The sequence below is a fragment of the Dipodomys merriami genome, unplaced genomic scaffold (assembly GCF_024711535.1).
Source record: "Dipodomys merriami isolate MVZ:Mamm:240054 unplaced genomic scaffold, mDipMer1.0.p SCAF_3, whole genome shotgun sequence".
Taxonomy (NCBI): Eukaryota; Metazoa; Chordata; class Mammalia; order Rodentia; family Heteromyidae; genus Dipodomys; species Dipodomys merriami.
In genome coordinates, this window is record NW_027204492.1 from 13889543 (window position 1) to 13902290 (window position 12748).

General features: G+C 39.0%; 1 protein-coding gene across 1 annotated transcript in view; it reads right to left on the reverse strand.

The window, feature by feature from the left end:
- Positions 1 to 12748, reverse strand: part of Adgrg4 (adhesion G protein-coupled receptor G4) — a 106423-nt gene that overhangs the window by 49161 nt on the left and 44514 nt on the right. Inside the window, exons 6-10 of the mRNA XM_070038905.1 lie at positions 12095 to 12134; positions 10384 to 10436; positions 8548 to 8711; positions 6183 to 6315; positions 3958 to 4076 (exon numbers count right to left, since the gene is read on the reverse strand). Of these exons, the coding sequence (XP_069895006.1) occupies positions 3958 to 4076; positions 6183 to 6315; positions 8548 to 8711; positions 10384 to 10436; positions 12095 to 12134 (509 nt within the window). The remainder of the gene's footprint in view (positions 1 to 3957; positions 4077 to 6182; positions 6316 to 8547; positions 8712 to 10383; positions 10437 to 12094; positions 12135 to 12748) is intronic.

A 12748-nucleotide genomic window follows, 5' to 3' on the forward strand; every position in this document is an offset into this window, starting at 1 on the left:
GATCACAAACAAGACCATACTAAACTACCAGCACAACTATGTTTATTGCAGGAATATTTACCATAGCTAAGATATGGAACCCACCCAGATGCCCCTCAGTAGATAAATGGATCAAGAAAATGTGGTATATATACACAATGGAATTCTATGCCTCCATCAGAAAGAATGACATTGCCCCATTTGTTAGGAAATGGAAAGACTTGGAAAAAATTATATTAAGTGAAGTAAGCCAGGCCCAAAGAAACATAGGTCCCATGGTTTCCCTTATTTGCAATAACTAGTATATATGTCTGAGTCAAGCAGAAAAGGTCAAATAAGTTGATGTTAGGGAAATGAACCCTAAGATGTGTATTCAAATGTTTTTTTTTCTTTCATGCAATTGTTTCTAACACATTTATAAGATTATTTATTTGTTGCTTTGTATGTCTCTCCCCCACAGTACAATCCCTGTTTTCACTGTATTTGAAGTTGGTATAATTTGTGGAGGGGAAGGGAAAAAACAAATCATTTAAATAGGGATACAGATGGACCCATTGCAACAATGAGATGTACAAGTCATTATGTCGAAAATGAACTTTACAACTTTGGGGGGGGGAAGGAGGATTGGGTAGGGGAGATGGGGGGCGGGGGAGGGTGAGAATGGATGGGAAGGGGAAACAAAGGAGGAGGCTACAATGCTTGATAAGAAATATACTCATTATCTTGTCCATGTAATTGTAACCCTTCTGTACAGTATTTTCACAATAAAAAAAAAGAAAATGTGGTATATATACACAATGGAATTCTGTGCCTCCATCAGAAAGAATGACATTCCCCATTTGTTAGGAAATGGAAAGACTTGGAAAACATTATATTAAGTGAAGTAAGCCAGGCCCAAAGAAACATAGGTCCCATGGTCTCCCTTATATGTCTGAGACAAGCAGAAAAGGTCAGATAAGTTGATGTTAGGCAAAATGAACCCCAAGATAAGGACTCAAAAGCTTTTTCTTTCTTGCGATTGTTTCTAACATATTTGTAAGATGATTTCTTTGTTGCTTTGTATGTCCTTCCCCCACGGCATAACTTCCGGTTTCACTGTATTTGATGTTGGTATAATTTGTGGAGGGGAAGGGAAAAAACAAATTGTTTAAATAGGGATACAGGTGGACCCACTGCAACAATGAGATGTACAAGAGGTTATGTCCAAAAACAAACTTTACAACTTTGGCGGGGGAGGAGGGCGGGGTAGGTTATGGGGGGTACGGGGGAGGGAAATGGGAAGAGATGGGAAGGAGAAACAAAGGAGGAGGCAACAATGCTTGATAAGAAATGTACTCATGTTGAAAACGAACTTTACAACTTTGGTGGGGCGGGGAGGATTGGGTGGGTGGGGGGCGGCGGAGAGGCTGGGAAGGGATGGGAAGGGAAAACAAAGGAGGAGGCTACAATGCTTGATAAGAAATGTACTCATTATCTTGTCCATGTAATTGTAACCCCTCTGTACAGTATTTTCACAATAAAAAATAAATAAAGAATGTACTCATTACCTTGTTCGTGTAATTGTAACCCCTCTATACAGTATTTTCACAACAAAAAAATACTTTTTCAAAAAAATTTGTCCACCAATGTTCATACTAGACTGTTAGTAATAATCTTGGTGAAAAAAACCAAATCCCTAAAATCCATGAGTGAATATTATATCTATATAATAGAGTATTATTTAATCATTACAAATGTCGTGACCTACAGCATGAACAACCCCCAAAGTCATTGTAAGAAGACCAGAATAAGTAAAATTCATACAGATAGAAAGTGAAACCAAAGGGAGAGAAATGGAATGTTGCTACTGGGGTACAGAGTTACTTTTAAGGGTAATGAAAATATCTTGAAATTACTGAAGATAATTATACAGCATAACGAATGAGCTAAACTCCTTGAAAAAATACCATGGAACTATACATATTACGTGAGCGATCTGTGACTAGATCCATTAAAGATTTCGTGAACTATATTGAGATAACAATTTTGGGGAATCAAATCAATAAAGGTCCAAAAGTTGGATAACACACCATGTTGTTTATGGTATTTGGAATCAGACAGTTTCCTACCTTGCAAGCAGGAGTATGCTGATGCCATCAAAAGTGTGACTGACCTAGCAATTCCATTCTCAGGTATACTGTGTTTGTACAACATATACTTCAGGTGTACTGTGTTTATACAACATTTCAACCTATGTGTGTCATTCATTACAGAGGTGGTTCTTTTTTATTGTGTTTGATTTGTGTGTGTTTGTGTGTGTTTGTGTGTTGGTCCTAGGGCTTGGGTGTTGTCTCTGAGCTTTTGTGCTCAAGGCTAGTGCTCTGCCACTTGAGCTATAGCTCCACTTTCAGCTTTTTTGGTGATTGATTGGAGATGAGAGTCTTAAAGACTTTCCTGCCTGGGCTGGCTTTGAACCTGTGTCTTCAGATTTCAGCTTCCTAAGTAGCCAAGATTTCAGGCATGAGCCACCAGCACTCAGCTTCCATGTATTTTTTTTTTTTTTTTTGGTCCGGTCGTGGGGCCTGAACTCTGGGCCTGGGCGCTGTCCCTCAGCTCTTCAGCTCAAGGCTAGCGCTCTACCACTTGAGCCACAGCGCCACTTCCGGCTTTTTTCTTTTTGCTTATGTGGTGCTGAGGAATCGAACCCAGGGCCTCATGCATGCAAGGCAAGCGCTCTACCACTGAGCCACCTTCCCAGCCCAGCTTCCATGTATTTTAAAGACATGCACCTTATTTTGAATCTCTTTTATTTAACAATATGGAATACAGTCACAAAATGGCACAGACCAAAACCGAAAACTAATTCATTTCTATAAAAGCAGCTGTGTGTCTATGTGGATGCTTGTACTGGGTCTTGAACATAAGATCTAATACTTTTGTTTCTCTTTTTCAGTTTTTGCTTATCTTTTTTCACTCTACTACTTTTAGCTTCTTGATGTATAATTGGAGATAACAGTCTCTTGGACTTTTCTACTCAGGCTGGCTTTGAAACAAGATCCTCAAGTTTCAGCCTCCTGAGTAGCTGATATTGTAGGCATGTGTCACCAGTACCTGGCCTACAAATACATTTTTAATAGAAATGCAACCTTCTACACAAGCTTCTTCAAGAATGCCAGCTCTGAACCATTTTATATACCAATAACAATGTGTTTTTGAGACTGAGTGCAGAGTTTCACTCTTACAACTTCAGCTACTGGAGAGGTAAAGACAAGATTAAAGTTCAAAAACTTGAAGCAAAAAGTTGATAGCAATCCCTCCCCATCTCAACAAACAAGCTGTGTAGGGCATGCCTGCAATCCTAATTAAACAAGAAGCATAGGTGGGGAAATTGAAATCCAAGACCAGCCTCGTCATGAACTGTGAGAACCTATCTGGAAACATGACTAAAACAAAAAGCTCAAGTGTACAGCATCAGCAGAACAAGCAAGCCAAATGAACACGAGGCCCTGGGTTCAAGACACCATACTACAAAATAAATAGTAAATAAATAAAATGGAAAATAATAATGAGTCATAAAATAGAAATGACCCATTGCAACAATGATACTCACAAGATACTATGTTGGAAATGAACTTTACAACTTTGGGGTGGAAGGAGGAGTGGGGAAGGTGGAGGAGGGAAGGGATAGTAGAAAAACAAAGGAGGGGGTGACAATGCTTGACCCGCAATGTACTCATTCCCTTACTCATGTAACTGTAACCCCTCTGTACAGCATCTTTACAAGAAAATAAAATTTAAAAAGAAATCATAAAGCCAAACAAAAAACAATAGCCCCAACTTCTCCTGCACCCCACTCCACAACCACTATCTATCTGGACTGGGATTTGTTTACGGAAGATGTTAATGATGTAAGCTTTGTGTCTACTCTTGCTGGTCTCAGGAAATATGACAAACAAATTGAGGTTCAATGATTTCTTCAACGTGTGAAAGACACCTTACCATCACTTATGGTCACATTAGCAAGATCCACAATCTTATCAGGAAGTCCTTGAAGCAACTTGCATTGCTTAAACCTTGGTTTTTCCCACAGGGACTTGCCTGTTTGGATGCTGATTGAACTGAAAAGGAAGAAAGGGAGGAATAAGATGCATTACTTAGCTTACTCAATGAAGGATTTATCCCTCTTACCCACCCTTAGCCTCTTGGCCAAGTGGAAGCCCAGTAGCTGGAAATGGAACAGGGAAGAGGACACCTCTATTTAGAAATGCACCTAATTTCTCAAATCTATCTCCACATCTTCATTTTGTTCGTCTCTGGTGTTGAAAGCATTGCATCATATTGGCCTCATCATCGATCCTCCCCCTGTGCCTCACCCAGTGCAACTCAATTCAAGGCACCCAGTGCACTCTTTGAGCACCTGATACACCACAGGAGTGATAAGAGGTAGCACAGACAGATAGGGTGGGACTGTGAGCCTACCTCTACAGCTTGCAATTCAGTGGTTGCAGACTGAATGTAAACTCTCTAAAACTAGGCAAAATGATAGAGAAGCTGTGTTAACAAAAGTAAATCAATCAAACCTCCAAGAAAGGAGAACTTTCTTTCCATGCTTGAACTAAGAGGAGCTTCACACTGAGAGGACAGAAATGGAGCAGAAATGTGTAGCACCCATTTGAACTTCTAAGCAGAGACAAGGAAATGCCCATTGAATCCACAATAACAAATTGCCAGTAGGGCTGGAGGACATGTTAAAGAATAGGAACCTAGAAGATAAGCCAACAGGAAAGGGAGTCTGAAGTCTTGAACACTGCATTTAGTGGTGGGGATTTCCTTCTTCCACAAGAGTGTGACACGAAGGCAATCAGACTTTCAGAAAATCATGCTGACAGCAGTGGGGAAGAGAGGTAGGGAGTATTAGATGGTTGCAAGGCATGGAGACTGCCCTAATAACAGACAAAAGCTACTAAAGGCTTACATATCAGGCACTGGGTTGAAGAGGAGAGCCTAGATATGGGCTCAAACTGTGGCTGCCAGAGGTGCCTACCATGCTGACTGATTAGATATAGGCAGGAAAAGGTAGGGTACAGTCAGAAATGTGGCTTAAGAGGGCATTTAAACCTCTGTTGCTGCCTTATAGTCTTGCCTACTTACATTAATGGCCTAAACCATTAATAACAGAGAGTCAGAGAAGAGGGCTGATTTTTTAAAAATGGAAAATGATCAAATCAACAATAGAAGGGTAATTTAGTAAATTATTATGTCCCATCCATGACCGCATCTGAGGCCATTTGTTTGAACTGATGATTTTTTTAAAAAGTGAATGTAAACCATGCAGAATATTTGATGAACTATTGAGTGAAAAGTTAAATTGCATTATTGGTTTGATACCGATGATTACCACTACAGAAAACTTATATAGGTGTGTAGGCAAAGGTAAGATTGAGAGAGAGGGAAAACATAGAAGGACATGCCAGCTTCAAAAGAGCTATTCAGGTGGCTGAATAATAAGTGACTTCCTCTTTTGTCTTCTTGAAGTTTTTTTTTTTTTTTTTTGTTACACCCTCCTTTATTTTTTTTTTAATATTATTTTATTTTATTTGAGAACATACTGTACAGAGGGGCTACAATTACATGGGCAGGATAATGCGTACATTTCTTACCAAGCATTGCAGCCTCCTCCTTTGTTTACCCTTCACCTCCCTTCCCAGCCTCCCCCCTCCCCCCACCCAATTATACCCCCCCCCACCGACATTGTAAAGCTGGTTTTGACATGACATTTTGTACTTCTCATTGTTGCAACAGGTCCACCTGAATCCTTAAACGACTTGTTTGCCCCCATCTCCTCCACATGTTATACTGACATCAAATATAGTGAAAGCAGGGGTTACACTGTGGGGGAGGGACATACAAAGCAACAAAGAAATAATCTTATAAATGCGTTAGAAACATATGCATGAAAGAAACGAAAACATTAAAATACATATTTAAGGGTTCATTTTCCTAACATCACATTATCTGACCTTTTCTGCTTGACTCATACCTATACTAGATATTGCAAATATTCTTATTATACTGCAAGTGTATGTTTAAGTGCAAAGAGTGAAAATCCAACAGAAGAGAGGTAGGGGAGGGAGCACACGCAGACAAATGACATAGAAACATGTTCTCCACTAAGCAGATCTTGGTGGATGTAAAACAGCCATGAGAACCTGATGGGTACATACCAGATTCTTGTAGCATTTCTGTTCTTGTTTTTTATGCATCTAGTCTGGGCTGTCTCAGTAGGGTCAGTTAGCAGCCATTGATAAGTCCCTTTGTATATAGATGGTGTATCATCTGCTTCACACTTTCCTGGCTCTGCAGAGGAAATGTAGGCACATTTGGGGGGTGGGGAAAGGCACTTACAAACATCATAAACATTCAGTATAAGCCATCATTATTACCTTGTGCATAAGCAGCAGCAAATAAAAAGAGGAAATGGTTTCAATCAGGATATATAGACTAGGCATCATTGCAAATAGCTTAAAATGGAGTCTTTTTTTGTTTAAATAAGCTCTCCAGTTTAACCACCACCAGTTTAGTCCTTTTCATTAAAACCACCAATTGACAGGAAAGGCTTTCAGTTTATGGTTGTTTTAAAATACAGTGTGCGCACGCACACACACACACACACACACACACACACACACACACACACACTTTGTGAAAAATCAAACCACACAAAGAGGCATTAGATAAAACATTGACAATTGCCTTTCTTATAAAGTACGTATCATTGCCAGTTTGATGCATAAACAGGCTGTAGGTTAGAAAGGCACCTCCTTTTTTTAGTGTCTTTTCTTTCTTTCTTTCTTTTTTTTTTTTTTTGGTCAGTCATGGGGCTTGAACTCTGGGTTTGGGCACTGTCCCTGCGTTCTTTCAGCTCAAGGTGAGCGCTATACCGCTTGAGCCACAGCTCCACTTCCAGTTTTCTAATGGTTTTATTGGAGATAAGAGTCTTATGGACTTTTCTTTCTGGGCTGGCTTTGAACCATGATCCTCAGATCTCAGCCTCCTGAGTAGCTAGGATTACAGGCATGAGCCACTGGCACCCGGCTTTGGCATTTCCTTCTTAATGGACTGTAAACTTGGTGGATTAAGTAAACTCGGTGGATCTGTAGACAAGGAAGCTATCTCTAATGCTGTTGTTGAGAGGGTAGAACTCCTTGGTGGGAGACTGCTAGGCAGAAGGCTGTTCACATGCATTGTCCCACTAAGGGAGATGTGGTCTAGGCTAGTTCCAGGGAGTAAGTTTCCCAGTTTCATTAAGCACTACTAGAGACATGATTTTGATTCTGGAAATCTTTCCCTTAGGTGTTGACAAGCTGGCTCAAGAAGTGACTCAATCACGCATGTATAGTCACCTCAGCCTCCTCTGGGATTGAGGAAGAAAGATGCTTCCTGATCATTTTCAAGGCATATTTGCTAGTGTCATTTGCAAGGTGGGTGGCTGTATGTAATCTTTACCATTCTTTGCCGTTATCCCATTTATTCCTTGCCAAACCACAGCCTGCCCTCTGCTACTTAATTAGCTTGCTGCCAAGAATGATGGCTTCTAGTACCTATGTGTATGGGGGTGTGGGGTTAGTCAAAGTTAGTCAAAGTTTTTCCAGCAGACTACAAAGCAAAAGGAATAAAGCTGGCAGCAAAGAGAAAAAGTGTGAAGGGCCTGGTAGCTTTTCTATGCCACACTAAAATTTCCTTAACTGGAAAAGAGAATGCCCAGGATAGAAATCAGGGAGAGTTTCTAGATCACTTGCCAAGATGAATAGAATGGTGGAATGAATCAATACATTAGCAAGTATCTAATAGGGCATATTGTCCAGTGCAGTAGTGAAACTTCCAAATGTATGAGAATTTATGCAGGAGAGAATCCTTCAGCTTTGTGGATGGGCTTTTCAATGGCAATATCCACAAGCAAGCAATGGTCTCATTGCCCTTTCTTTCTTTTAAATTTTTTAAATTTGTTTGTATTTATTTTATCATTATTATAGAGATGATGTACAGATTGGTTAGATTTACATACTCAGGTAATGGGTATATTTCCTTTTGGGTAACATCACTCCTTCCCTCATTCTCTCGACTCTTTTATAAGCTTTTAGAATTAGAAAAATCATGTTGGGCACCAGTGGCTCATGCTTGTAATCCTAGCTATTCTTGAGGCTGTGGTCTGAGGATCATACTTTGAAGCCAACCCAGGCAGGCAAGTTTGTGAGACTCTTATCTCCTATTTACCATCAAAAAGCTGGAAGTGGTGCTGTGGCTCAAGTGGTAGAGTGCTAGCCTTGAGCAAAAAAGCTCAGGGACAGAGCCCAGAACCAGAGTTCAAACACCAGGCATGCACATGCGCGAGCATGCGTGCACACACACACACACACACACACACACACACACACACACACACACACGTCGTTGGAGACAAATGAATATTGAGGATGTGGAAAGTTGATTCTTCTTCCTCCACAACTTAGGATCCCTCAAAATATATGCATGATGACTTCTGTAATAAGGAAATGAATTCACACTGAAAGGCTCCACCAAAATAATTACCTAGCTTTTTCACTATTACATGATCAGACTTTACTAATAACGTCAGTTGATCTTGTGTGAAGCTCCCATGCGTGAAGTTACTATGTATTTTTCTTCTGATTCTGCTGATCAAGTCCATGGGTGGTAAAGAGGAGTTGGCCTTTATAATAACCTGACAAGCACAGCTAAAATAAAACAAGACACAGAAGAAAATACTACCATTATATCAATGGAGTGCAACTTTGCCTGCAATGCTGAAATTCTGCATAGTTCTCTTAATTGGTAGTACATAGAATCTCATTTTATAGCTATTAAGGCACAAATGTTAAGAAAGACAGCATATTGAAATCTGAGTAATTTTCTTATATTCAAAATGGACAGCTCAAAACTCATTTTCAAAATGATAGTCAGCAATATTTGTATTACGTTGAAATAGACTAACTAGGAGATTTCTCTAGGAGTTTGTAAGACTTAAGAGAAAAGATGGAGAATTCCCAAGTTATTTTGGAGAAAACCTCTTATTGTTCTGATCTCCAATTTATTTACTGCAATAAGACAAATAGGCATGTGCCCAATTAGTCTATATAGGTCTGTTCTGAAGACAACTTATTCTACAATGATAGCTAACATCTGTGGAGCTAACATATGATAAATTCATTTTCCCCTCACAACAGCCCTTTGAAGGAGCACTATGATTCCTATTCTACAGATGGCAAAATTGAGGTTTAGGGAGATGACATTGCTCTTAATCACAAAGACTTACCCCAAACTTCTGTCCACTTGAAAGATGCATTGTGAGAAAAGGCTGTTGTTGACCTTGACCTTGACCTCTATAGTGACGTCCTTAACTATATCCCATTAGGTTGAACATTTCAGTTTTACAAATTTATCTTTGTTTATTTGCATTTATATACATAGCCTTTCAGAACACACTTGCTGAGTTCCCTGTTTACTGTTAAAAGTTAGATATCCCTGTCCTTCCTCAAAATTTCTGTTTGTCTAAACAATAACTCCACATCCCTTGACGCTGTATGCAATGAAATCCCTGCTCATTTTATCCATTCCATTTTGCGGTACTCTCCTTGAAGTTGTATTTCCAGCTTGAAGAGCAGTCATATTTTTTTAAATCTCGTTTTAAGTCAAGCACTAGAGACTCACACTTTTAATCCTAATTACTCAGGAGGCTGAGATCTAAGGATCACAGTTAGAAGCCAGCCAAAGCAGAAAGGTCTTTGAAACTCTGATCTCCAACTAATCACCAGAAAACCAGAAGTGGAGCTGTTGCTCAAAATGATAGTAGTGCTAGCCTTGAGAGAAAGAGCTCTGGGACTGCACCCAGGCCCTGATTTCAAGCCTCAGGACTGGCACACACACACAAAAAGTTTCCTTTTACTTGTAAGAAACCCTCTGTTCTGGTTCTGTGACCATTCTAGTGATCTCTTCGTGCCCTTTCTTTGACTATGTATCCTTCATCATATATATCAAGCAGATAATCAAAAGCCAGTGACTCCAGGAGAATCTGGGCCACGAGTTTGAACAGGACTAAAGATGCTTTCCCTGTGCAGCATTGAATGGACCACAACAAACACTTTATCTCCCCATCCCCAAATTGTAGTAACTTTAAAATTCATTTTTTTCTTCACACAAAGAGAGAGCAGGCTGGCTGCTAGACTGTGTCATGACCAAACCAAAACAAGTTATTTTACGAAGGCAAGAGTCCAATTACAGTATCTGAAAAATAACCACAGGTACTTTGATCTCCTTCCGACACATCTGACCAATGCATTACACATACAGAATTAAATGGAAGGAAAATCAGAACTAAATGTACCAGCTACGAATAAATTCAGCTCCTACCTGTATGGTACATGGGAAATTGTAGCCATTTCTTGCCCTTCTCTCTGTCCTAACTGATGCAAAAGAAAAGTACATAGTCACTGAAATCTTTAAACAAATGTCAAAATTGAGTAAGCAGATTACTGTTAAAACAACAACATTCCTAAATGTAATTTACAATTACATAACCCATGCCATCTGCAAATTACCCTTAAAAATGTTAATGTAGAGAGGTGCTGGTGGCTCACTCCTGAAATTCTAACTACTAAGGAGGCTGAAATCTGAGGGTCACAGTTCAAAGCTAGCCCAAGTAGCAAAGTCCATGAGACTATTAATCTCAATCACCAAAAAGCCAGAAGTGGGACTGTGGCTCAAGTGGTAGAGGGCTAGCTTTAAGCAAAAACAGCTCAGGGACAGTGACCACACCCTGAGTTCAAGCCCCAGGACCAGCACAAAAACAATATTAATGCACTTAGTTCTCACACCAAGTTTGTATGGTGTGTAATACAAGGCTTGGTGTGAGGTAATTGTCAACCCATTTTCTTGTTTTGATTGTAAAGGTGATATACAGAGGGGTTTGCAGTTACATAAGTAAGGAAATGAATACAATTCTTGTCGAACAAAGTTACTCTCTCCCTCATTTTCTCCAGCTTTCCCTAACCCAGATTCCTCTCCCCACAAGTTGTATAGTCCATTTCTAATACAGGGTCAACCCATTTTCTAGAGGAGTAAATTGAGTCTCAAGCTAAATAATCTTCCCATTATCACACAGAGAAAGAGTTACAGAACTAGGAGTAAAATCTTCTAGATCTGGATTTTAACATAGTGTTGACAACAATCCCAGGAAGTATGTAATACTTACCAAGTCCTGTTCTAAGCATTTAGCACAAATTATGTAATTCTCTCTTTTTAACAGCCCTAATTGTACAGATATGGAAACCGAGGCATAAAGAGCTTGTTTTACTTGCCCGGTTCTCACAGTTGGGAAGTGTAAGAGCAAGGATTCCAACCAAGGCAACTTGACCAGATTATTACCATAAAGCTTTTGCACCTATTGTTTGACAAGAATATTAGTTCTATCATTACCTATAATGTGTTAAATGTTAAAATTCGGACAACTATTTACAGAAAGTATATTAAATGATGGCAAATGATTTGGAATTACACTGTAGACTTGACTGTATTTAGGATAGTCAAAATATTTATCTCATTGAAATACCTTGAAAGCTGTGCGCTTTCTAATCATTTTGGAGTACACCATTGTAAAGCTTTGAGACACTGGAAGAAATACAGAAATTTGGGACAAAATGATGCAAAATAGCTTTGTAACATTTTGACAGCAAATCTGCAGAGGGTAGATTATAATGGGTTTAGATTATGTGAATACCATGTAATGTAAATAATGGTGTCACTCTTGAAAGAGACAGGGTTTTTTTGGAAAGATATCTACAATCAATCACAAACTTCCACTATCTTATATATAATCCTCAAGTCATTCCACACTGCTATAGACCACAAAATGTGCCTTAAGAAAATATCATGTTCTGAACAGCGGGACAGGATTTTCTTGATTGGTTCTTGTGTCATTTCCAAAGGAAATAATATAATTTGACCCCCAATTGTCACCACTGCACCTTGCTTGATAATATGCCCTTGGGTAGAAGAGCTGTTTACTTATATCTAAACATATATAGGATGGTCTCAAGTAGACTCATTTTTATAAATTACTTACAATATATCGGTACATGGCCATTTCTTCCTTAGAAGTGTCTCTGTGTCAAAAGCATCAAAAAATTACAAAAGAAATGAAATGTAGTACAACACACACAATGAGCAAAACTAGGATAAAGGCAACTCTGAGACAGAACAGCAAAGTACCACCAGCTCAGAAGTCAAATATCCCTGTGCCTCCAAAGGGACCGTTGAAATGAGTTTGGTCATTATATGCATACAGAAATACTGTTAGCTTCTGGTTTAGTCATCTTTCCAGGAAACTATGCCATAGTGGTACAAGCAAGTAATATAAATATATACATATATATATATACACACACACACATACATATGTGTATTTACACACAAATGAAAGAATTACTCTGTCATCATTAGACAATTGAATAGATACACCGTTTGCTTCATACAAAAGAATCTTAAGCAACAATTAAAATGAATAAACTGGATTTTTATGAAAAAAGAAAGTTATTAGACAGTTTATATATCATACATATATGTATGCATGTGTGTGTGTGTCTAGTAGTAGAAACTTATCCTCCTAGCAATCACACAAGAAAAAACTAAAGAATATGTTAAATAACTGTCTACAAGAGGATTTTCAGGGGTGTGGAGAGGCAAGGCTTTAGAGATTTTAACCATTCCTATCATAAAT